The 24,193-nt window shown below is 38.4% G+C and overlaps 3 protein-coding genes across 9 annotated transcripts; 1 reads left to right on the top strand and 2 right to left on the bottom strand.

Moving 5' to 3' along the window:
* The first annotated feature begins 217 nt into the window (after positions 1–217).
* Positions 218–5,614, top strand: LOC116779520 (kelch-like protein diablo). 3 transcript variants are annotated; one of them, XM_032673864.2, is made up of 11 exons: positions 218–406; positions 638–708; positions 1,624–1,782; positions 2,230–2,578; positions 2,844–3,002; positions 3,246–3,438; positions 3,531–4,009; positions 4,095–4,243; positions 4,624–4,762; positions 5,018–5,130; positions 5,458–5,614. In XM_032673864.2, the coding sequence occupies exons 3-11, from the start codon at positions 1,625–1,627 to the stop codon at positions 5,480–5,482; spliced, it is 1,764 nt and encodes a 587-aa protein (XP_032529755.1). In that variant the 5' UTR covers positions 218–406; positions 638–708; position 1,624; the 3' UTR covers positions 5,483–5,614. The 3 variants fall into 3 exon arrangements, with proteins under 3 accessions (XP_032529755.1, XP_032529753.1, XP_061377240.1); XM_032673862.2 differs by having other exon boundaries at positions 1,604–1,782; XM_061521256.1 differs by having other exon boundaries at positions 558–708; positions 1,604–1,782.
* Positions 5,601–15,640, bottom strand: LOC116779521 (thioredoxin domain-containing protein 6-like). Of its 3 annotated transcripts, XM_061521268.1 has the most exons (12): positions 15,502–15,640; positions 14,927–15,109; positions 10,361–10,447; positions 10,189–10,292; positions 10,037–10,108; positions 9,232–9,381; positions 8,683–8,881; positions 8,302–8,472; positions 8,060–8,220; positions 7,313–7,530; positions 6,750–6,969; positions 5,601–6,466 (listed from the first exon to the last, which is right to left on the bottom strand). In XM_061521268.1, the coding sequence occupies exons 2-12, from the start codon at positions 14,937–14,939 to the stop codon at positions 6,236–6,238; spliced, it is 1,626 nt and encodes a 541-aa protein (XP_061377252.1). In that variant the 5' UTR covers positions 14,940–15,109; positions 15,502–15,640; the 3' UTR covers positions 5,601–6,235. The 3 variants fall into 3 exon arrangements, with proteins under 3 accessions (XP_061377252.1, XP_061377254.1, XP_032529756.2); XM_061521270.1 differs by lacking the exon at positions 10,361–10,447; XM_032673865.2 differs by lacking the exons at positions 14,927–15,109; positions 15,502–15,640 and having other exon boundaries at positions 10,361–10,710.
* Positions 15,641–17,552: 1,912 nt separating this feature from the next.
* On the bottom strand, positions 17,553–23,679 carry LOC116779742 (uncharacterized). Of its 3 annotated transcripts, XM_032674160.2 has the most exons (3): positions 22,573–23,664; positions 21,165–21,356; positions 17,553–18,268 (listed from the first exon to the last, which is right to left on the bottom strand). In XM_032674160.2, exons 1-2 carry the CDS (start codon positions 23,359–23,361, stop codon positions 21,171–21,173), a joined length of 975 nt encoding a protein of 324 aa, XP_032530051.2. In that variant the 5' UTR covers positions 23,362–23,664; the 3' UTR covers positions 17,553–18,268; positions 21,165–21,170. The 3 variants fall into 3 exon arrangements, 2 of the variants coding, with proteins under 2 accessions (XP_032530051.2, XP_032530052.2); XM_032674161.2 differs by lacking the exon at positions 17,553–18,268 and having other exon boundaries at positions 21,238–21,356; positions 22,533–23,678; XR_009752799.1 differs by lacking the exon at positions 17,553–18,268 and having other exon boundaries at positions 21,254–21,356; positions 22,423–23,679.
* Between the last annotated feature and the right edge of the window lie 514 nt (positions 23,680–24,193).

Below are 24,193 nucleotides of genomic sequence, written 5' to 3'. Positions count from 1 at the left end.
TTGACATTTTGCAAGAAGTCACGTTTAGAAGATCTAATTTTCTAAAAATTATAAAATATAGAGAAAGATAAATTGGAGTAAAAAAATTATAAAAAAGTGATTATTTTTATTTTTTTTTAAATTACAAAAATATATATAACCAGGGGAATAAGGATGTTGTTTTTCATTCATTTCTTCTTCAATAAATAACATAAAATAAATGAAATATATATTTCGAACGGGCCCCACAGAAGTGGTGGATTATTGTAAAATGTCCAAACTAGTCTAACAGTAAACATTAAAATTTTTGTAATTAAAAAATCGATCAATGCTTTAATGTTTCTCCTGTGAATCTCAGAGCGCTAAAAGACGAATTGCGCTCCTTAGAGGGTAGTTTTAACTGTGTGGTGTATTGAAATCCTCAAAGGTAAGTTGAGCAGGGAGCATTGACATTCGCATAAATTATCAAGTATGTACTAACAAATGTGTTGTTTTATATATATAAATAAATATTAAAGCTTGTTATAGTCTTTCTTCTTTTAATGAGCTGCATTCGTATAATATTCCTTTGTAAATAGGAGAAGTTACTGAGATCGAAAAGTGTACAAATCAGTGAAAGTTTTGGAACTTTGTTATTGAATCTGGACGATGGTTGCAGATTGACTCCGTGTGGGGTTGGGCTTCGCCCCCGCTGCGGTTGCAGCTGGGAAACGCTCGCGGACACAAAAGGTATAGCTGCAATCTAATTAGTGTTAGATGTGGATAGTGCATGGTTCATAGTTTGTGGTGTCTTTGTGTTATCACTCTGTGATGTCAGCTTATGTAGGGCTTCATGTTGCACTTATAAGTCTATGAATAAATCAAAACAAGGAATTTCATATATGACATTTTAAAGGTGTTTATCGTTTTGATCTAAATATACATCATTCACCTCTTTTGAAATATATCTTATCATTTATATTGAGTTATTTTGTAGCAGTGAACACATTATTTGATTGTTTTGTGTTAAGGAAATGTAGAACACAGCACAGTAAACAGATTGAGTAGTAGATTAGTGATGGGCTTTGATATAATAATAAGAACAGTATACTATTAAGTAATATAATGCATTTGTATGAGTCATTATAGGACATTGTTTGAACGGGATTAATTTTTATTTGCATATTAAAATGACACATTGACATGGAGATTATTTGTATTGATATAATAACAATAAGCAAAACTATTTATATATCAGTTTGAAAACATCACAGATACATGCGGTTACTTTCCCATGTGTATTATTAAATGCGGCTTATAATGAATTCTAACCCTGACCTCGCCAAGGCCGCGGAGTAAACTCAGAATCAATAATCGAAATTAAAATGAAATGGTACATATAGCTTCTACTTGTGTGACGTTGTAAGACTCTAAAACTAATAAGGTTTTCCTAATACTCAGAACATTGTCTGCCACACATGTTTCATATTGACATGTTTTAATTTGAAAGACAAAATTTTGTTGCAGTATAAATTAATTCTTTAATAAAACCAAGTATATGCAGTAGAATAATGAAATCTATAAACTGATGTGATTTTTTTGGAAATGAAACTTTTAATATATTGTTAATGTATATTTCTATTAGATGAATAAAAATATCTCCAGGATGGGTGAGGGCGGGTCCCCGGGCGGCGGGGCGCGGCTGTCTCACACGTCCGAGAAGCACCCGCGAGCCATCCTCGGGGAACTGTCCGCACTGAGGAGGCACAGGGAACTGTGCGATGTGGTCCTCAATGTTGCCAATAGAAAATTATTTGCACATCGGTGAGTTCATGTGATATACAACCTTTTCTGGCGAATCTTCATTTATACATAATTGTTAATATTCAGGGTTCCATATAAAAGAGTTTTGATAATGGCCTCACTATAAATTCCTTTATATGAATCTAATGTCTATGAAAGATATTAATTCAGCGTTTAATTAAAAGCCGCGGAACGTATGTAACGTAAACCAAGGTTACTCTAGTAACCGTGATAATGTATTGTCTAAACAGCCTTTCTGAAGGCCATTTGAAAGTATCTATAACATTCTGATGTAGATTTCCAAAAACTAAGCTAATATCACACACGTAAACTATACAGGATGTGGTAAACAGATACCTCGATATTATATTACGTTAAAGTCACAGTTAAGATAGCATTCTATCAAATGATGGTGAAATTTATTAGTCAATGTTTCTGACGGGTCCTATGTAACTCGTGTGTGCGTAGCGTGATCCTGTCAGCGTGCAGTCCGTACTTCCGCGCCATGTTCACGGGCGAGCTGGCGGAGTCGCGCGCCACCGAGGTGACCATCCGCGATGTGGACGAGCACGCCATGGAGCAGCTGGTGGAGTTCTGTTACACGGCGCACGTGGTGGTGGAGGAGAGCAACGTGCAGGCGCTGCTGCCGGCCGCCTGCCTGCTGCAGCTGCAGGAGATCCAGGACGTGTGCTGCGAGTTCCTCAAGCGGCAGCTGGACTGCTCCAACTGTCTCGGCATCAGGGCCTTCGCCGACACGCATTCCTGTAGGGAACTGCTGAGGATAGCGGACAAGTTCACACAGCAAAACTTCCCAGAGGTATGGACACGAGGATTATCGTTCGTGTTTAGTAAAATATTTGTATTATAAGTAAGTCTAAATTCGAATTGGTTCGAAAGTGGACCAAGAAATCAACAAATTCTAAAAAGTGTTTTAATGGTTATGTTAGATCAAGTCAATATGTGACGTGAGTGATTCTAGTAAACTGCAAAAAATTCCTCGGAAAAAACAAGGTTTAGGAGGTTAACGTATAAACCTGCTAACGATGACGATCACAACAGTGTATGTTCATGTTGTATGTCAGGTGATGGAGAGCGAGGAGTTCCTGCTGCTGCCGGCCGCTCAGCTCATAGACATAGTGTCATCCGACGAACTCAACGTGCGCTCCGAGGAACAGACCTTCCAGGCCGTCATGTCCTGGGTCAAGTACAACGTGGCTGAGAGGAGGCAGCATCTCGCACAGGTGGGCAGATAGGATCGTGGAGCATACTGGTCTTAATTAACTTAATACCACACAGATGCTAATTACATGGGGTCAGAATAAGGACTCAAGTTCGTCATTGAATAAAACGAATACTCTGACTGTTTTCATACGGCTCTCGGCCTATAAGCCTCTGCATATAATTACGATGTCACTTCCTGCTTGTTCCAATCCGCTGAACAAATTCTTCCATGAACAAAATATATATTTTATTTGTGCATCAAGGTGTTACAACACGTCCGTCTGCCGCTGTTGAGTCCAAAGTTTCTAGTGGGGACCGTGTCCTCCGAGCTGCTGATACGATCAGACGACGCGTGTCGCGACTTATTGGACGAGGCCAAGAACTACCTCCTGCTGCCTCAGGAACGACCACTCATGCAGGGACCTCGCACCAGGCCCAGGAAACCCACGCGTAGAGGTAGGGAAAAGTTACGGACTCAGTAAATATGTATATTTCATTAGGTTATTTCTCCTCCGTCTCACGCGCGTCGCCGGCTTGTCGTTGTTCAGGGGAGGTGTTGTTCGCGGTGGGCGGCTGGTGCTCGGGCGACGCCATCGCGTCCGTGGAGCGCTTCGAGCCCGCCACCGCCGAGTGGAAGATGGTCGCGCCCATGTCCAAGAGGCGCTGCGGCGTGGGCGTGGCCGTGCTGCACGACCTGTTGTACGCCGTCGGCGGCCACGACGGGCAGAGCTACCTCAACAGCATCGAGCGCTACGACCCTCAGACCAACCAGTGGTGCGGGGCGGTCGCGCCCACGTCCTCGTGCCGCACCTCCGTGGGCGTGGCCGTGCTGGATGGGGCGCTGTACGCGGTGGGCGGCCAGGACGGAGTGCAGTGCCTCAACCACGTGGAGCGGTACGACCCCAAGGAGAACCGCTGGACCAAAGTGGCCGCCATGACGACGCGGCGCCTCGGCGTTGCCGTGGCGGTCCTGGGAGGACATCTATACGCCGTCGGCGGCTCCGACGGCCAGTCCCCTCTCAACACGGTGCGTGCGGGAGACGCTCCCCTCACCCCACGAGTAACCTAATGTTCTCCTGATACTACTGAGAGTGTCGTGTGTCGCTCGGCAGGTGGAGCGTTACGACCCTCGCGCCAACAAGTGGACGGCGGTGGCCCCGATGTCGACTCGCCGGAAACACCTCGGCTGTGCTGTGTTCGACGGACAGATATACGCTGTGGGCGGACGAGACGACTGTACGGAGCTCTCCTCCGCTGAGAGGTGGCTATACTGACGTCCAGCTCATAATATGAATGAAAAGTTTTTGGGGATGTATGGAGAGTAGTTGCTGCGTCACGCAAAATATTAGAACCATTAAACCTTTAACAGCAATATCGCCTGAACACCAAATATGGGTTGTAATTTCTACCTTGATTTTTGAGTGGTTTCTGCCGTGTTACGCCATAACAGTTTTATTTTTTATGAAGTTTCGTCACATAGACTATAGATGTCGCTGCCGGTTGGTGACCATATCTATGGTTTTAAAAAACATATATATTTTTCTCTGAGTCCTATGCGCAAATCCATGTGGACAAAGTCGCAGCCATAAGCTGGTATAATACAAAATAAAAGCGTTGTAAAGTGATATTGGATGCTATCAGGTATGAGCCGGCGACGGACTCGTGGTCGCCGGTGGTGGCGATGACGTCACGCCGCAGTGGCGTGGGCCTGGCTGTGGTCAACGGACAACTGTACGCGGTCGGAGGGTTCGACGGAACGGCCTACCTCAAGTCCATAGAGGTGATGCATTTACACGGGTGTATATATACAGACTGCGAGGATGGGACATCTGTTGCGAAAAAAATTCTATGGCCTTTTTCCTATTTTTCAATCGAGCCCCTAAACCCTTCAACATAAACGACATCGAGACATGTTTAGCCGTTGCTATCTGACATACTGACGGAGCCCCTATCATAACTTGCTTATTATATTTACTAGTGATGTACGTCACTCGTTCTTTTTGTACTGGATCTCATCCGAACCTGTCGACTCCAGGTGTTCGATCCTGAAGCGAATCAATGGCGGTTGTGTGGAGCCATGAACTACAGACGTCTGGGAGGAGGAGTCGGCGTCATGAGGGCGCCGCACCACGATAACCATTACATATGGTGAGTAGCAACACACTGCCAGGGGTGAAAGGCCAGCGCTGCCAGGATAGTCCTCACGCTGATACTAGTCACCTTCTTAGGCATGTGAGCTTGGAGGCGGGCGAGTTCAACTCAGCAATATAACTACATTATCTGTCATTATGTACGCACATGATAAAAATATCCTGCGCTGGGTCCGACAGTACGACGACAAATAAATATTTTTTTGCAAGACATATTACACCTCGCCTATTCGGAGATCTTTTCGTCCTCGGACATCTCGTGTGCGTCAGGACCGCCCTCACCTCGAGGTCTGGATAAGAATGACTAATGTTTAGTAAATTTCAGGAATCGCAAAGACTCCGTGGTGTGAGCGGTGTCGCGCTCCGTTGAAGGCCGCCTTACTATCAGGTTAAGTCGTTACTCGATCTATTATATTGTTAAAAAAGTTATATATTAATTGACTATTTATAAATAAATGAAAATACAAATTTTAGAATATAAATATGATATTTTATTTGACATATTGCGAGTACATTAGCGAGTGGCGTTGATTAAACGAGAGGAGCGGTGAATTCATTGTTGGAGCCATACAAGATGTTAAACAAATTTGCTTTTAAATCAAAAAAGCGCTTGCAATAACAGTACATTGAAGCGTTAATTTTTTTTAAGTCCCGGCGTGCGGTTTCCGGAAGTCACATTTAAATATTGGGCGAATTATAATGAACTCAAGTTCCAGTTTATTGTCCCCCTTTTCCTATTTTTCCTCGGCCACCATTTTGGAATAACGAATCTAAAAAAACCGTCCGGTGGTAAAAAGTCGATTATTGTTGTTTATTTTTCAATTTACGAAAAAAGAAATATAAATAAGGTGAGGGGAAATTTAATTTGCTTCAAATAATGGGTAATAACATTTCCCGTAGACTGAATACTGAAACAGAAAACGTCACGCTTCCGTCCTTGCATTTTACAAAGATGGCGCCGGGCGGAGACGGGGAGATCGTCAACTAAATCTCATACTAACCGTTCCCATACAATACAAATTAAATTGACTCCTCTAAAACCCAGTCCTAAATTAGATTTTCTAACGGAATGTAAATTCTTTATACTAGATATGTTATTATTTCTAATCGTTGACTGGTGGCGGTGAGGTTCCCTTGTCCAGGAGTAACTCCTCCCCCTCCTCCGCTTCCCCGTCTCCGTCTCCCTGCCCCTCCTCCTCCCTCTCTTCCCCCTCCTCCTCCCCCTCCGGGTCAGGGTCTCCCTCCACGGATCCATCTCCCGCCTCCGTGTCCGGCGCAGTCCCGGGGGGCGCATCCACGTTGTCCGCGGTTTCTTCTCTAGTGTCGTGACGCTTCTAAAACGTAAACAGCGTTAAGACTAGTCGACGAGGATCCGACAATGTCGAATGCAGCAAAGTTATTGTAATGTAATGATCGATTAATTATGTTCTAGCGTTGCAGTGGTCTGGAGTCTAGACTCTAGATCGCCTTTGATCGGTGTCGGGTCGGACATTTGTGGAGAAATCTTTTATTTCTGTCCACCTCTAGCTGCTGGTGCGTTGTTCATAACACTTCAAAGTAACATCATTTTATCAAGTGACGTCTAATTGAATAATTAAACCGTCCAAGTCGACGAACCTTCTTCTTCTTCTTGGGTTTGGGGCCGGGTTTCTTCTCCGGCTCGCTGTACCCCGGGGGGAAGAACCTCGCGCATTCCTCTTTCCCCAGCACCGCGTCCTCGCTGACCCACAGAGGTCCTAGTGAGAGGAGCTCGTGTGGAACTCCCTCCGTCACCGGCGCCCCCTCAGCGCCAGGATCCGTCACACCCACCGATATCATCAGCACGATAGTCTCCGAACTGAAGGAAGTGGATCGTTATCATCATTATGGACAGTCAAAGGACCTTTATTGTGGAAAACCATTACTGACTGACATTTTTATTAGTTTCCTTTTTGTCGAAGCATTATTTTACATTTGGTGAGAAAAAAGTAACAAGTAATACAAAGTTAAACTATTATAGTTAATATAACAAAATTTAGGAAGAAGCTCTGAAAACTATAGAGTATTTGTAAAAATGCTATTTGATTGAAGAAATAATTATGGGGGTCAAGAGGTTTTATTTCCGCGGGCACTGTCTGGGCTGTCTTTATAAAATATAGCAAAGAAAATCTATGAATAACAAAATGAATAGAATGATTCACAAGTCTTTCTCCGGTCGTTCCTCATACTGGTCGATGGTCTTGCATAGTAGTGTCGGTTGCTCGACGTCGGCGTCTTTAAAGAAGCCATATCTCAGGAGCCTGGAGGGCAGCTTGCTGGCGATGATATTGAGCACGGCTCGTCTCTGCCACGCTCCCAGTATCATCGCCACGTGCGGAGGCTCCGGGGCAGTCAGCGGAGCCGCCACCGCCGACACCATCTTATACATTAATAAAATACACATCAATATTTGTCACTACCTTTTATTTTTTGTATTGCTGCTTCTTTAGGTGGAAGCGTCTAGCTGTAGACATCTAACTACAGATCGAACATGTTCTGGCTCGACCGGAGAAGTACCAACCTCTCACAGAAGATCAGCGTGAAGCAGACTTTAATGGCTGCGTTTCGTCCGATAAATAAGAGAGCCGGTTGACCTTTCCCTTTTCGAACCTTTTCCTGACAATCCCTTATCCCCACCCTTCCTATTCCTCATATTTCTAAAAAACCAAGCTTAGCAACGCATGCGCAACAGAGATGTCGCGGATGTCCACGGGCGACGGCAGCTCGGCCTTGTTTTTAAAAATTTATTAAATGACTTTTCACGAATTATTAATGAACATTATAATGTTAGAAACACGTGCAGTTTAATGTAACAACATTTGAATTTGACGAAAAGAAGCATGTTGTAACTTACAATACCTATTTTTTTATTAATTAGGACATAAGCGAAAATTCTAACTAGGGTTAACCTTCGGGAAGAATAGGTCCAGTGCGGAAGCTCTCTGATGACGGTCGGTCGGTACGAACACGCCGGGAATACCGTTAGCCCTCAGTTCCTCTGCCAGAGATTTCTTCGTGTCGTCCTCATCTGATTCTATACCTTCGTTATAAATCGCGCGACGGACCAGTTCTGTCAATAGTAAAAACATTACTCTTTAAGAACTACGCGTTATTAGTTAAAAAAAAGTAAATAAATATTTGTGTAACGTACCGATGACACTACCTTCCTTGTCAGGTAGTTTCTTCAACAGCAGTACAAGTGCTGGTCTTTCGAGTAAAGCCATCGCGGTTTCTGGTTTTGCAAATTCAGGATCTTCCACGCCAAGAATTTTCGCTCCATCTTTTCCCAGCACTAATGGGCATTTGTCAGCGACAATTACTCCTGAAGATAAAGATAACAAATGATGATGTTAAAACGTTATTATTATAGACGTTAAATATAGTCTTTCTGATTTTTTTAAGTTCTCTGCATATCCTCTAGATGTCAATAAAACATGATTTCTTTTGATCGGTTATTAACATCACTATAATATTTGTCATCCTACGGACCTATTCCTTATACTAATCGTTTAAAGATTTCGCCAAACATTACCGTAAGGCTCCAGCGCGTCCGAGACTTTTCGTATATTTTTCTGTGAGTGGGGCATCATAAGCGCGGGACACACGTCATTGAAGTGTACCTCTAGGGCGACTGCTCGCGCTTCTCTTCTTTCAAGTCGTTCCGCTGCCGCAGCCGCCGCCTCCTTTTCTTTGCGTAGCTGGAGAAGCTTTGCTTGGGCCAAGGCGACCTCCTGAATTATTTTGAAGCCAACGCTTAGTTGTTTTGCTAATTGGAGTTACTAAAGTTTCTAAGATGATAACCCTAACCGAATGTGTTGCGCAGCACCGTTCTTACTTTTTCGAAAATAAAGCAGTCTAAATTAATTATATATCAAGTTAAATCTGATAAAATCGTTTGAATCCCTACAGGGATATATTTAAATGAACCCAAAATATTTAATAATATTTCTATATTATGTCTATTTAATTTGATTTGAATTCAGTTTCAGTATGGATTGGATTGGTTTTTTTCTCTGGGGAAAGTTTAGTTAGTGCATTTAACAAAAGACAAACAATCGGTTGTCCATATTTATTTAAAAACCTGTTCCGGTGGAGTGAGTTCGTGTGGAGCTCGTGTCGGTCTCTCTCTCTCCCCTTTCTTCACCAGCTCTTCATTCTTCAGCTCTTCCACGATCGTGCGAGCGAGGCGAGGAGCGTCCGCGCCGAAAACCACATTAATTAATTGACCACCCTAGTAGACATCTGGTTATTTATTAATTATAATTAAGAGACAAATAATAGCTGTTATTATATTACAGGAAGACGTATTGACGTATGTGCTTTACTAACTGCTTGTATTCACTCACGGGCTCAGGGTTTCAGGGTCAACGATTACTATTTGATTTAAAAACAATTGGTACCTTTAAAAATATCCCTCCTGTATATACGAGGTGTCTGAGGCTTTGCTGTGAATTAATTAAAGTAACGATTGTTCATATCATATTGTTGGTATGACAATTTTGCGATGTTAAACATATACCTCCTTTTTTATTGTAGTTTGGTCGATATCGTCCACACCGGTGCCATTCCACCGCAAAACATGTGTTCTACGTATATGTGCATATGCTTTCAGAAAAATAGGACTTTTAAATATAGACCTAGGGTACACTCTCATAAGGTGCAAATTATTTTCAACTTTTATGTATTTTCCAAAAGATTCGTGTAAATGGTGAAATTTTCAATTGTAACGACAGAACTTTCAAGGATTTCGAATGCTATCTACAGATTTATGTGAGAAGCTTAAGGCGTCTTTGAAAACAATCCGTATTTACATATTTTTAAAATGCATTTCCGTTTTGTACGTTCTGTTACGAAACTAGTAACGATCAGGATAAAACGTCTCTTACAGAAATAAACATCCAAGTTGGTTCGCTGCGGTTCCTGAATCTAGACAGACATCCAATGGTGTCCGCCTTCGCCTAAAATGATAACAAAGACTTAGGTTTTCTTGTGACCGACTGTTAGCTCTCAACAAAACTGGAATCCAGTCGAAACAGACCACCGCCAGATGTAAATTATCTCCTCCGATCTCAACTTTGATTTTCTTCAGATTCCCCACCATTCCTATGCACGGGCCGCACCACTCCGTGTAGACGTCGATCACTGAAACACATATCAAATGAGGTAATGCGATTCTCGTCGGTCGAGAGAGACGTTCGTGCCAATCTCACCGAGGAGTCCGTCTCGTAGAAGAAACTTGTTCCATTCATCGTCGTTGTTCAGCTCCGCCTGTAACTGTACCTGAGCGGCCTTCTTGCCTGTGCCGGCCGCGGCGGCGGCGGCGGCGGCGTTCGCGACCGCGCTCGTTACGGACATGATGGTAAGTGAACGACCAGCAGAGGGGAAGGGGGGGGAGGGGAAGGTGCGCCCGGGATGGCGGTGACGTCCATTGATAGGGTTATGGATGAGGCAGATTGGATTATACTTGGAAATTTAGTGTTAGGATATGAGGGATAGGGTATTGAGAGGGGATGAGGGCTGTGTGGCAACTCAATAAAACTTAACTCATTCATTCATTATTTTTTCTCTTCCACACCCTAATCCGCATTTCGTGAAGAGTTTTATTTACGAAGCCTGTCTTAAGTATACCCAATACTTTTCCTAGCTCTGAGGCTCGCATGACTTGTTATAAGAAAACCCATTTAAGGCGTCTCGTTACTTTATTGACTTGTTACCTATTTATATTTTTTATATATATATTGTGTTGTAATAATATTATTTGTGAATTATGACTATGTATCGATTTTATGACTTTTATTTAGAAGTATAGATATACTGATCTCGGATTAGATAGATCAGATCAGATGATAGACAAGGAATGGTTATTGAAAATAAATCAGTCTGAGACTTTAATAAACATTTTAATTAGTCATTGTTGTAAAAACGCTTAGTTTTGCTAAAACTTAATTTATATTAAATAATAATTGTTTTAATTTTTTTACGTGTCATTGGAATCTCATTTTCTTTTTATTAGCTCAACAATATTACAATGCGTAAATTTTATTTTATTTAAAGTTTTTGTAATCTGTACCAGTATGTAGGTGTCAGTTGGGTCAGACTTCGTTATTAAATATATTCAACCAAAACGACTAACTACTCCAATACAAAGTATATACTTATTTAATTTATTTTGCCATCTATATAAATTCAAAAGGCAAACGCTAATACATCTTCTTTAAAAACAAAATTATGGATTGTGAAAAGCGCCATCTAGACTGTTACTATTAAAACAATAGGGATTAGTGCGTCTGAAGGAATAACGCTGAAAAGAATTTCCACCGTCTTGTACAGATGGCGTTATTACACGGATATATTTCAAGAGCTTGAAAAAAATACATTTACAAAATGTAACCTAGATTTAAATTGTTGTATGGTTCAGCTTAATTACGGTGTGTTCAAACTAATGAGCGGATAGTAGGGATTTTGTTTTAGGTAATATAATATTTTTGCAAACTAAACGTGAAGGTTTCTTTTTACCACCAATCGGTATTCAATATAACATAATCGAAATAGTAATTTGATTTCGTAACAGCTAATGAGGGTGATGTAATAAGGAAGCCTTCTAAGGTTATTGTGTTGTTAAAATCACTTTATATATATCGTATGGAAGCGAGGGTAGTTTCATTAATCACGACAGGGGATGTCGAAACTCAAAGAATTGCCTTGTTCAGCTATTTTTGAAGTTCCGTACCGATCTATAGGGTCATAGCTGAACGAAAATCTTTTTTGTGACCAACTGACATTAATTATTTTTTTGGTCTATAGCATAATAAAATTAAAATATATATAAAGGGTATCCACAGGGTAATATTGAGCGATAGTCGTAACTCGTGAAGTATTGGTTAGTCGTATTGTGAAAACTTTTTTAACGCTAATGCGAATTCCTTAGGTGAACATCATGAAACAATATCGCGTGCTTTGTGTATTGGTAGAGTGATCACATTCTTTGTACTTTTTGTAATGTCCAAATCGCATGTATGAGACTACAGTGTGCTGTTGATGGCATTACTTCCTTAAATCGCGAACGTTCGCTGACGGACTCGTTTTGAAGTTGAAAAACAAATAGGGCACTAGTTAAGTTTAAATATTTTTCTTATTTCAAATAATTTTGTGAAAGAATATTATTATTATGTCGCGAAAAATACTATTGGTGACTTTTTGTTCTCAAATAAATGTTACTTGAATTGAACTGAAGGCAAACTGTATTTCGGTCTATGTAAGGGGTTTTACATTTTTGTGATTTAGAGTTTAGACAAACCCGCGGTATCGCTGTGTCAAATCAATCCTTTCAATATTACTAATTATTACCCTCCTAAGGTCTAAAGGTTGATCTTTGATTTAAATGATCTCTGTCCATCTGTGGCTGAGGAACTAAAACTCAAAAAAAACTTTTATCTCTAAAACCAAACCGAACCTTGTTAATGTACTGGTTCTTCTCTTATGATTAGTTCAAAACCCATTCCATTGAGGGCGAGGAACCTGTGCCGTCATCCTCCTTTTGATCGTGTTGGACGATGGCCATTACGTTGAACCGAAATACTATCAGGTAACTATAAAATGTTCCCTTATTTTACATGATCAGAAAAAGAATTCAACAGAAACAGCTGTCTATATATATATATATTTAATACGTCTTATGTATACATAATTTGCGTTATTAATATCTAAATACATTCGTAAATCCCGGCAGCATGTACAAACAGACAAATATAAGCATTCGGAAATGTGTTTGCCTTTCATTAATATGTCAACTTGAATGTTACATTTGAATTTTAGCCTACGATTTTCATAATAAAGCTTTGTAAATGTACATAGTTAAAACATTAATATTATAAATAATAAAGATGTTGAAATATTTGAATTCAAATATAATAAATTATCATTGAATAGGGTTTTGTATACGAAATTATTATTAGTTCATAAAAGGATCGTTTTTATTTCACTTCACCGAATATACTGCCGTCTGCCGCATCTTTAAAAAGAATTTAATTTTATTCTGAGGTTGAATGGGTTCTGAACTTCTATTAGAGTATTGATGTTAGTGAACCGTGACATGTCAGGTAAAAATATATGGGTTCATGGACCTTAGTACGAGCTGGTTCAATTCATAACAGCATTCTCCATATTGGAATTGATTCATTCATAACCAAACATTCTGCTGAAACAGTGAATGAGTACCACGAAAATGTTATCAGTTCACGGTTTACTATAATAACCAGAGGTCACCGGAGACAGCTCAACTATTGTTGAAAATATTATATACTTACTTAATCTCAATTTTATTTCAATTAATATACAGCAAACGCATATTTATGCACATGACTACAAATTATAACTGTAGTAACCTCAAAGAGAGAATGCTGGGACGTTATACTCATTGATTAATTTAAATAATATCGATCAGTTATATATAAAGTATCCGTAGTTGTTGGATGGTTAACGTGTAGAGTGAGGGTTGAAGCCAATTACGACACAAAAATGAAGATAAACATTCAATTCAATTTCAAATAATATAAAACGTATACGGTAAATAAAACTTACTTTAAAAGAGTGATATAGAATAAAATGATCTCAAAACATAAAATTTACCGTCAGCGTGTTTGTTTTAAACTCTCATAAGCGATCCGTCTAAGCCGTAGCGAGTGATGTTCAAGATGTCGGAGCATTCAAGGGCTTGTAATAAATCATGGGCACGAATTAATAAATTCATTGTGGACGCATCTTCAGCGACTGCATTCAACGGGTGAAAATACTAAATAATCAACGCTTTGAATTCAGTCAGGAGTATTAAATTTATTTGTCGAAAGAAGCTTTGGACAATCGATTCATTATTGAGAACTTTACTTACGAACAGTTCGTTCGGAATAATAAGAAAAGCAGAGATTGTGTGAAGGAAAATAATATAAATGATGACTAATTTTTTCCCAAATATTCATTTATATGAAACCAAGACTTTCAGATGTACTACATGTTTTATTAAAAAAAAAAAAACCGTTTTGAAAAACGCTTAGTACGTATATCGGAAAATCTTACAATTAGTTTTATTTCACCAATAATTTTACTACACTTCTAAATAAGGTTGGGGATAAAAAAGCGAAAATAAAGATACGAATACAATAAACTAATAAACGGAATAGCGATCCTTAAGTAGTGCAGTAATTATAACAAAATCTTTGATTAGTCGTCGGTAACGTAGAGGAATCCTTATACGAGAATACTCGGCTGAATCTCGTAATGACTGTTGTAATATATATTTGGAGGAATTATTTTAAATTATTATTTGAGGAACTTATAGCGATCCTTAATAATGCACATATTTTTTTACTTTTTCCATATTTTTTTTTTGTAAATTCTCATTACTCAGTCAGCGTTCAGTCTGAATGTGTTTCAGATTTTTCCAAACTTCAAAGATATTATTGCATTATTCAGTCGGCTTTAAGCATTAAAATGAGAGATAAGACAACACTGAGAACGACAGTATTCCGTTTCCCGAAATTTAGACTCAGATCTCATAAATCAAATTATTTAAATCAAATCGTATCGAATAATGTAGCTGTAATCATGATCCGCGCACAGGAGTTCGCGTAGGGCCTGGAGTAGGTAGTTTCATCATCTACGTGTATGATATGATACTCTGTCAGAATTAATAATATTCACTCTCATTCATGACATTCACTGAACAATAAAATAAGTAAGAAGCGAGTACACAAGCATGTTAAGACAAGTAGATCACCCACGTGATAGTCTCATCTCGTCCGTCACCCTCTGACACCCTCTGCCACCCTTCTCACCCTCCTCGTAAACTTCTTGTAATTCTTAAGCTTCACTGTCTCTGATATATCTCGTCTAATGTTCATCTGTCACGATTAAGATCCTTAAGGAGGTTTAAGATTTGCAATCAAAGAGACGCTAGCCCCCACCTGCTCGGACAATATTATTTGAAATTTCATTTCAGAACAGTTTAATTTACAAATATATAATTAAAATGCGAGTTCCCAAAAGTCATTTTCGTTGTCTGCGTATTTCAACATAAACTGGAAGATGTTCGTGCCATGGAGCAGTTAATGAAATTTTTGATTTAGTGTCTTCCGTTGCGCATTTCAATTGCTGGCGGAAAAAAATAATAAGCGACTTAAATTATAACGGCTTTGGTTGTTGTGATGCGATTAACTCTGTGAAACAGATAATAATGAATAAGCAGTACGCCTGCTACATGGCAGAGAAGTTTGTAAACTTTAGAGGACGAAGAGGATTAGTGGAGGTGTGATCTCACGGAAACCCGGACCTAGGAAGTATATAGAGCAGCGTTTACCGACAGCTTGTGTTGTAACCACTGTTACCCAGCAGCACATAAACAGCCAGCTGGTTGGAGCGTGGTTCTTAATCGTGACAGTTGCAATGCAAGGTTTCCTTCGAGAAAGCCGGTGCAGGTGAGGCTCGGGCCGCCCGCCGCCGCGTACTGGCCCGCCAGCGGAGCCCGGAGCGCGCTGCCGCTTCAATTAGGCGGTTACCGAACACGCGATTCCGTCCCGGTGACGGCACCAAATTTAATATTAACTACCCGCTCTATTTTTTGGGGTACCGTCTTCAGTGATGGATCGTTCTTCCGTAATATTTCTTTTTTGTTTTTAGTATGCGATGAAATGGAATCCACACCGCTTTTTGTTGAAAGAGGATAAAAAAATCCAATCCAATCCAATGATATTGGTTATTGATACATTGAGTTATTTATAAAACAGAACCATGCGGAGAATTGATAATATTTAGACGTCTGCTTGAATTAACGACGTTATAATGAAGAAATTAAAATAGTTTAAACTAACAAATTCCACTTAATAACTAATTCCTGTTCGAAGTTTTTGTAAATTGGCTAGATTTAAATATTTTTAACCACATAATTAATGAGTTTCGTTCATGTTACGATTGTTTAAGTAAGTTAGTACGAACTGAAACACGCAAAAAGTTACGTTAATATAAGAATCGTTACAGGTATTATGTAAATGATTGTCGAACATTTTCCTTCGGCTGATTTAAATTTTAAACAGTATTGATCGCCGACACCGCCAGCGATGCTAAATAATGATTTAAAGATTTCATTTCAAATTATAATATATTAATATATATAACTAAGGATATAACAAAGATGTTTTTAATTTTAATTATTCTTGTTATAATCTGGTTGTTTTGTAACGACGCTTATAACAGGCAGTGCTTTCAAGCTCGGCTCGTATAAGTATGTGAGAGCGTCAAGTTACTAAATGGGTTAAATAGTTGAAGCTGAAAGCGGAAAGATAAGTTATTGAAAGTATCCCGGCTATGCTTTGTTGCAGGAATTCAGAATGTGCTGTATAAAACCGATAGCTTTAGTTTCATATTGTTTTGTTAAGTAAATAAATTGAGACTTTGATTGTTATATGAAAGGTGTGATTTTCAGGTAAAAATGTGATTTAAGGTTTTGGCAAAATTTTTAAACATTGGGCTTTATATGTTAAGTATAAAATTTGTATATTTTAATCGTAGCGAAAAGCGAAGGTCGGACAGATATCTCAGCCGTTCACCTTCCTCATGTATCGTGTATATAATAACAATAGCGATTTTAATTCAGTTCTATTTAAAATGTTACTTGCGAGTATCGTATCCTTTTCTGTGCTCCATGAATTTTGAACTAAAACACATCATTTAATAACCTTAAATATATTTGTTTCTTTAAAACTAAAATTATATAAAGCATTGGCAACATAAAATTTAGTATTAAACAATATCAACAACAAAAATTTAATGCCAAAAGAGTTCATACAACTTGCGTTATAATGTGAAATAAGTTCATCATAACATATACCGCAGTTGGAGAGTAATTTAAATCATAAACAAAGGTCATCCCATCATGTACGTGTTATAGACACGCTTCCTTGAGCCCCATGGTTTGGAGAATGCTCATTGCTCGTCATCATCCGTCACGAGCAGAGGTTACTCTCTATCCCCAGAGCCTCCCCTCGTCCCCCGAGGAGGGGGAGATGAAGGATAGCCAAATTGTTCCAATTAGAGCCACAGTCCACACACGTAATGAACTATTGTCACTATATGGAATCGAATTACGACTAACTAAAAGTTATTATCATTAATTGTGCCGGTATTAAATATAAGTGCTGTGAATTTAATAGCTTTTTATTTGTTTTTGTTTTGGCTCCGGTACAAATTCCATAGCATGGTTAAGATTACGAAATATTATGTAATTATACGGAAGATATAATACCAATAATATAATAAGCGTAATTTTTGGTATGTTATTCTGAATGACATTTGGAATTAATTTCATACCTTTGAAGTTTTAATGGTTATAATTATAAAATAACACAGTTTAAAATCGGTGTATAAAAATTTATTACAAAATTCGCTTAGCGATCATCAATCAATAAACATGTAATTTTTTCTAAATAAAAATTAAAGCATTGACTTTTAATAAATTTTACCAGTTACGCAATTACAACAATGTAACAACAACGCCAGGGACTTAATTAACACAATAAACATTTTACATATACATATTTGCGTATAAAACATCTTATTCGACAGTTCTATTCAGGACTTGTATAAAAATTATAATATATCAATTAATTTTCCTCGTATGAGATTCACTAACCTTTTAAATCAGTCTTGGTGCTCTTAGATATAACTGTTTTTATTACAAGTGCATATTCCTTAATGAAATTCTATAGAACAAAATATTTTTGTATAATTAAACAGTGGTGATGAAGTTTACAAGAATATTTTGACAAAAATATTTAAAGCCTTTTTCGGCAGACTAGCTGAAAACTGTAGACTAGATATAAACATATACCACTTATATAATAAACATCCACCATATTGGATTTTATAAAAACTTTTTTTTTCTATTTCAATAAATTAATGTCATTTAGGTTACTGAATATGACAATCATAAGCTATATAATAATAAAAAAATGATCTCGCATACATATTTTAATAGAAATGCAGCTAACGAATCCTAAAATTATTTGTGAAGAGTATTCTGATGACTCTGATAACTCGAGGTATCTCCCGCTCGAGGTTGTATTATGTCGCTGCAACAGAAAGGACAAAAACCTTATTGTGTTTTAATTATTATAAATTTCGAGGACGGTCGAAGGTCATCGAGATACATTCTCGTAAACATTTATTTGTTTGCTTATTAAATACTCGTTTTGCTAACGAACTCGTATCCCGTCAATGAATAGTATGTTTTCAAACACTTTCCTTCAAAAGCTGTTTATTGATCAACATTAAAATTCATATTTACGTCACAGTTATATACAAGATATATAAAAGAAAATAAACCTTCACGCACATATAGATTTGTAATAAGTAATTATGAACAAAACTAGTCAGCGGTGAATAAAATGCTATGAAGAAATGTTGTGAAATGTGCCCGTGTGGTGAACATTTAGCTTACATTCCTTTGTTAGTGAAATCTCAGTAACACAAGTTTATTAATCAACTATATTATGTATTATAGTAACCGGTATATGTATGAGATGTTTGAGAACATTGATTGTATTAATATTATAATTTTTACACTCGACGACGGATACAATAATTAAAATCTAGTGTACACGTCTTGGGGATTATGAATGTGCATTATAGAAAAGAGAGGTCACTACTGCGGAGTAGACTAATTGGCTTACTGAGGACTCAGGTTGCAGGTTACGTCGTGGTGGTTCAGCGCTCGCTCCACGTGGTACGAGCTGGGCTCTGTGCACTCTCAACGATATGTCGTACGACGTCATTTAATGCGACTATAGTTGTGCGCTAGGGTACAAAACCACCGAGAGGGAGATCGATTTGATGATATTTACCTACTTATTTAAAGGAACAGATTCTATTGATTTTTTTATTACATTTAATTAATTTCCTCCAGTACTCTCTCTATTACCCGACGCTACAGTGTTCGTGATTCATAGATTAATGTGGACTGATCGTTTAGTATCCGTGGTCGTGTCGTGTGGACGAAACGGACCTAACTGTAAACGGTATGTGCTCGCAATAATTATAAGGCAAAATGAGCTCCGTTTGCCAAATTTTGATAAACGTCCGCATCTCATAATAATTTAACGGAATTCATTGTACGCGGCGCACACATGTTTTCAAATATTAATCGTTTTTACGATCGTAAAAACCTTTGTCGAGTGTGTGATAATAGTCACAAAGGATTTGCATCGATTATTGTGTATGAACGCGCTAATGCATTATCAGTGATGCCATCAAGATAATATCGTAATTAGTAATTGTATTTGATAATTTGTTAACAAATATAATTTTTATTTTAACATATATAAATATTATTTAATAGGAAAATAACGATGAAAGCCAACTAAAACGCTGATACAGAATTTTCCCGAGGGCTCGTTCCGTTTCGTTCTTTTTTATATTTTAGTCTTCTAAGTTTTAATTGTGTTTGGCGAAATTGTTTTAGCCCAGCCCAGCCAGCTTAGCCCAGTCCTAATTAGAGCCACACATTAACTTACAGTTACCAAAACATAACCTTCCTTCATGGCTGCGGATAAATGGTGTTTGTACCAAAAGCGTGTATAATAATGATTAGATCTACTGTGAGATATATGTAGTATGCTTGCTATGTAACAGCTATTGCTACGGAACATGTCCCTCGTGTCCGGGGCTAGGTCCAAACTATCTCTCCAGGATCGTTTGGTCTCCAGCCAGTACAGTCCCTGGATACGCCACGATCATACAGATTAATTGTCTATATTACTATTTGTATTCATGTGCCGTTGCTTTTTATGTACGCGTCGTTTGGCACCGGTTCAAATCTATACTATGTATCATATTTACTTATTTATTGAAAATTGTATTTCATTATATAAATATCTATTAAAAAAATGATCGATGCTTAATGCAATGTATTTTTAAAAGTGTAGAAGCTTTATAGGAAATAATCTGGATTGAAACGATTCATCTCTGGCTCGAGTTAGTAGATAGGATGAATATTAAAGTATATAATAAAATATTTACAGAATGTAATTATTATAATTCCTGTGAAACGTATAAGTGTAGTAAACATAGCAGCTACTTCGAAAGTTATTTATTTGTAAGTATACGGTGAGCTCGATGTCTTTGTTACTGACACCTGCCCGTTGCAGGCACTGTAGTGTAAGGGCGGACTGTATAAATATATATTGTATAAAATCTGTCCGTACGAATGGTTCACTCTACCCATCTTGATTTACTTTAAATCATCGCTGTCTTAAAAAAATAATCTAGAAAATAATTTGAATGCTTTTGTTTAAATTTGTTGTATTGTTTTTTAAGGTATGTTTTATTCCACCATATAAAATATGAATTGGCTCTGGGATTGTTATGGGATAATAAACATTTATATTTCTTTTTTCAATTAAATTATAAAAAGGGAAACGGTTTTATGAAGAATTTGAATATTTTGTAAAATAATTTAGTCGTATTAAATTTAAATGTAATTCGTTATGTATAATATAATTAAATCGTTTTGGTAGCGCGGGGCGCACAATTGTTTCTCCCACCTGCTCTTAAATTGCGTCTCGTCTTGTTTCAAACGTTTTAAAGATAAATCGTCGTTGGCTCCGTTTTTTTCATTCACTTATCTTATTCGAAAAATCTTTGTTTCACTTAAATGTTGAGTGAAGTTTCGTGTTCCCTCCCTCTTCGTCCGTTCAATCTCCTTTCATTCCATTGTTGATGAAACCTTGTTTGTTTTTTACGTTTCTATTAAAATAATAATTATATATATTTTTTTCCTAAACAAGTTATACAACGAGCATAATTCGAAGACGATCGTTACAGACGCAGTTAAATATTGCGATTATGCTGATCCTCATAACTGGGTTAGTTTTTCTAAAAGTTATCAGAAAGAAAACAGTGTGCTATATTTCAATAAAAATATTATCTCATTTTGCATATGTGATTTGTTACGCAATCTGTTTTATTCACCTGTAATCAAATGATGTAGTTCCTGCCGGGCTGGCGGGCTCCGAAGGCGAAGGGCCAGGCCCTGGTCCGCCTGGCCGCATCCAGGTCTCCCCTCAGTAGGGCCACCACGTCATCCAGGTACCGCAGCGCCCGTGACTCCGCTGAGAGCGCGCGAGCCGCTGCCGTACAACGACATGCTCGCGCGCATTGTGTCTGGTGAACAAACGGTTTCCATAAACAACCTGTATTTAAGAATTAAGTTAGATTTTATTTATTTTATCGATGTTGTCTTTAACACAACATTTAAAAAAATCGTTCTTATAAACAAAGATATCGTCAGTATGTTGATTACATTCGATATATATTCGATTAACTTAAATTTTTCACATTTTATTTACATGTTTTTGTAAAGTCTACTGAGAACTGTAATATATTAATTGTATTAGTATTCTAATAAAACACACGCTGAGGAAGTCACCCCGATTGAAAACAACTGCCACCACAGCATTCCAGATTAAATGACTTGCATACTCATATGAAAGCAGAAAACAAGTGCAAATGACTTTTATGGAAGAAGATGTCTTGAGTTATGTTCTTAAGATGCAAGATTGTGCTGCTTTGTATGATTATTATGTTCCAATCCTTGAAATCATACGTTTACAGTAAACAATCTGCGGGATGAATTTTTTTTATTCTCGTATGTCGCAAGTAATTTCTATCAATTGACAACGGAAAGAGGAGTGCATGACACGCGGTGTGGGCTTCAATTAGATAACAATTGTTGTTAATAAAGATTTATAATGTGGGCGGATACAAATTATCATATATTTATATTACGATACATTATTAAACAACGCTTGTCAAAAGTAATATCTGTTCATATTATACGAGTTGAAATTTAATACTATTTTGGACATTTTGAATTATTTCATAGCTCATTTGGTGGTTTTGTTGTGGGTAATGTTTCTGTATACGAAATTAATGTGTTGTTTGAACAGCGTAAAATATTAATGGAATTAAATTGCTAATGGCTTTGACCCTCTGTGATCAGAGGAAAAACGCACGTAACCCCATCCGGTACTTACTATGTACGACCGGCCAACAGTTTAATAAACAATAAGCGTACAAGTTTGCAGGTAAATGATTAATTAGGGATATCTGCATATTAATGTGGGGCGTCTCGGAGAGCCTTCACTTACTTACGAATAGATTAATTCAAACAATACCGTTTTAGGAGCGCTGTTTAGTAATTAGAAGTTAGAAAATATTGAGTGCTTACATTGGACTAAATTGCATTAAGCGTGAAATTATTGGTCATTAATAAAAAATATTGGTGGCTTGTGCGTGGTTTTGATAGAAATATGGTGGCAGTCGTCAGTGGGTACCAACGCGGTCAGTTCTCGCGGCGAGCGAGGCGCCGGGCCAGCACCTGGATGTCCTGGTGGATGCCGGCCAGCTCCTCATGCAGGTTCCTCGACTCCACGAGTAGCGCATCTAATTTCCTGGCTGCAGCCGATAAACTATAATCGTCGTCAATTTCTTCGTCGTCTTCAACAGCTAGAGCCAGTTTTCCGAGCCTGTCTCTCTCCATGGCCTCCCGAGTCCCTCCGCCTCGTTTTCTAAACTCTCTAAGAAGTTGTTTCCGTATATGTGGTCCTGATTTCTCATCTTCCTCAGCTTCTCTGAGCTCCTCCGCTAGAGATCGTTCTTTTTTGAAGTCATGAATCTCTCTTTTTTGTTTGTTGTCTATTTCATCGCGTTCGTTTTCTGCAACTGATCTTCGTTGGTCACTATCTGATTTAGATAACCGGGAAAATTGTTGAGAATCAGGCGGCAGAAGGGCTCGCTGAAGAAATCGTCTGGTGTCTTCGTCATAGGGTCGCACCAGTCCTCGTCTTGGCGTCGGTCGCACTATAGCTTCCAGAGTATCTTTTCCGGGGTCTTCTGGTCGTAAAAGCTCCAATATTTTATTTCTCGTTGGAGATATTGAAGTAATCAAATCTAATCTTGATACAATCGTTGCTCTATTTTGTGACGCAAGAACTTCTCCAGACGGAGTGTTCACGGTTATATTTTCTTTCACTTCTCGGTAGCTCTGCAGTCTAATGTTTTCTACTGTTTGGATGGCGGCTGGACTGTCACGTGGATGGGGTTCTTCTGGTATTATAGAAGGCGAAGGCAATAGCGGCTTGGAGTCGTCCCGCGCGCACAGACTCATGTCGCGCTCGACTGACAGTCGCGGACGCACTAAACGATGGAAGAAAGCGGCACGCGATCCAATGATAACACTACTTAATATTTTATTTACTTCATTATTCACTTAAACAACATATCGACGCTAATTAGACGGTCGTGCGAGCGCCACGGACACCACAACTCGAGTGCGGACGTCGGCCATAATTTAATTTAAAAGCTATTTGTGTTTTACGCTTCGAACTTCAATGTAATTACCAATGAACGGCATTATTATCACAATGCAGTGATACGAACTCGTTACTTAACGACTTTTTGTTTATGAAACCAACAACGTCTTATAAAAACGAGGCGTTTTAGTAAATTACAAATAATTACACTGAAATAACAAAATAAACTGAAGCTGCCACGTTTGTGTAGGCGTTATATTGTTGTGTTATATTAGAGGTTTGTCTACAACTTACTGCGACGCGTCGTGTGTGAATTGCGTTGCACCGCCCCGCATCAAAGATCCACTGTTTCACTTTTGTTTAACCTAAATGCATTTAATGTTAGCCGACTTTCCGCTCGACGGCTCCTGCGGCTACAAACGATGCTTCTATTGCAGTCTGTGGCTTATTTTCCTGTGTCCGTCTCATCGTGACTTTATCGCATAGTTTTTCTAGTGACTTGATACGTCTGCAATATTTTTTGTTTCACTATTATCCATTTAATTTTTCTTTATCTCAGCTTAAGACTATTGTATAATAAAATAATATATTTTAATGTACTAAATTTAGGGGCGAGAAACCGGTAAGTGCTTATGTTACTTATGTAGACAAATAGGTTAGTTCCATTTAAGTGACACAAAACTAATG

The sequence above is a fragment of the Danaus plexippus genome, chromosome 2, assembly GCF_018135715.1.
Source record: "Danaus plexippus chromosome 2, MEX_DaPlex, whole genome shotgun sequence".
In the NCBI taxonomy this organism is placed as follows: domain Eukaryota; kingdom Metazoa; phylum Arthropoda; class Insecta; order Lepidoptera; family Nymphalidae; genus Danaus; species Danaus plexippus.
This window is presented reverse-complemented; position numbering and strand designations above follow the sequence as displayed.

Coding starts and splice junctions, on each gene's coding strand:
- LOC116779521 (XM_032673865.2), bottom strand. CDS start 10,505: ATGTCCGTAACGAGCGCGGTCGCGAACGCCGCCGCCGCCGCCGCCGCG. Junction 10,109..10,188: donor ATAATTTACATCTGGCGGTG/GTCTGTTTCGAC, acceptor TTATCATTTTAG/GCGAAGGCGGACACCATTGG. Junction 8,473..8,682: donor GGACGCGCTGGAGCCTTACG/GTAATGTTTGGC, acceptor CTTTATCTTCAG/GAGTAATTGTCGCTGACAAA.
- LOC116779742 (XM_032674160.2), bottom strand. CDS start 23,361: ATGAGTCTGTGCGCGCGGGACGACTCCAAGCCGCTATTGCCTTCGCCT. Junction 21,357..22,572: donor GCATCCACCAGGACATCCAG/GTGCTGGCCCGG, acceptor TTTGTTCACCAG/ACACAATGCGCGCGAGCATG.
- LOC116779520 (XM_032673862.2), top strand. CDS start 1,604: ATGAATAAAAATATCTCCAGGATGGGTGAGGGCGGGTCCCCGGGCGGC. Junction 1,783..2,229: donor AGAAAATTATTTGCACATCG/GTGAGTTCATGT, acceptor GTGTGTGCGTAG/CGTGATCCTGTCAGCGTGCA. Junction 2,579..2,843: donor CACAGCAAAACTTCCCAGAG/GTATGGACACGA, acceptor GTTGTATGTCAG/GTGATGGAGAGCGAGGAGTT.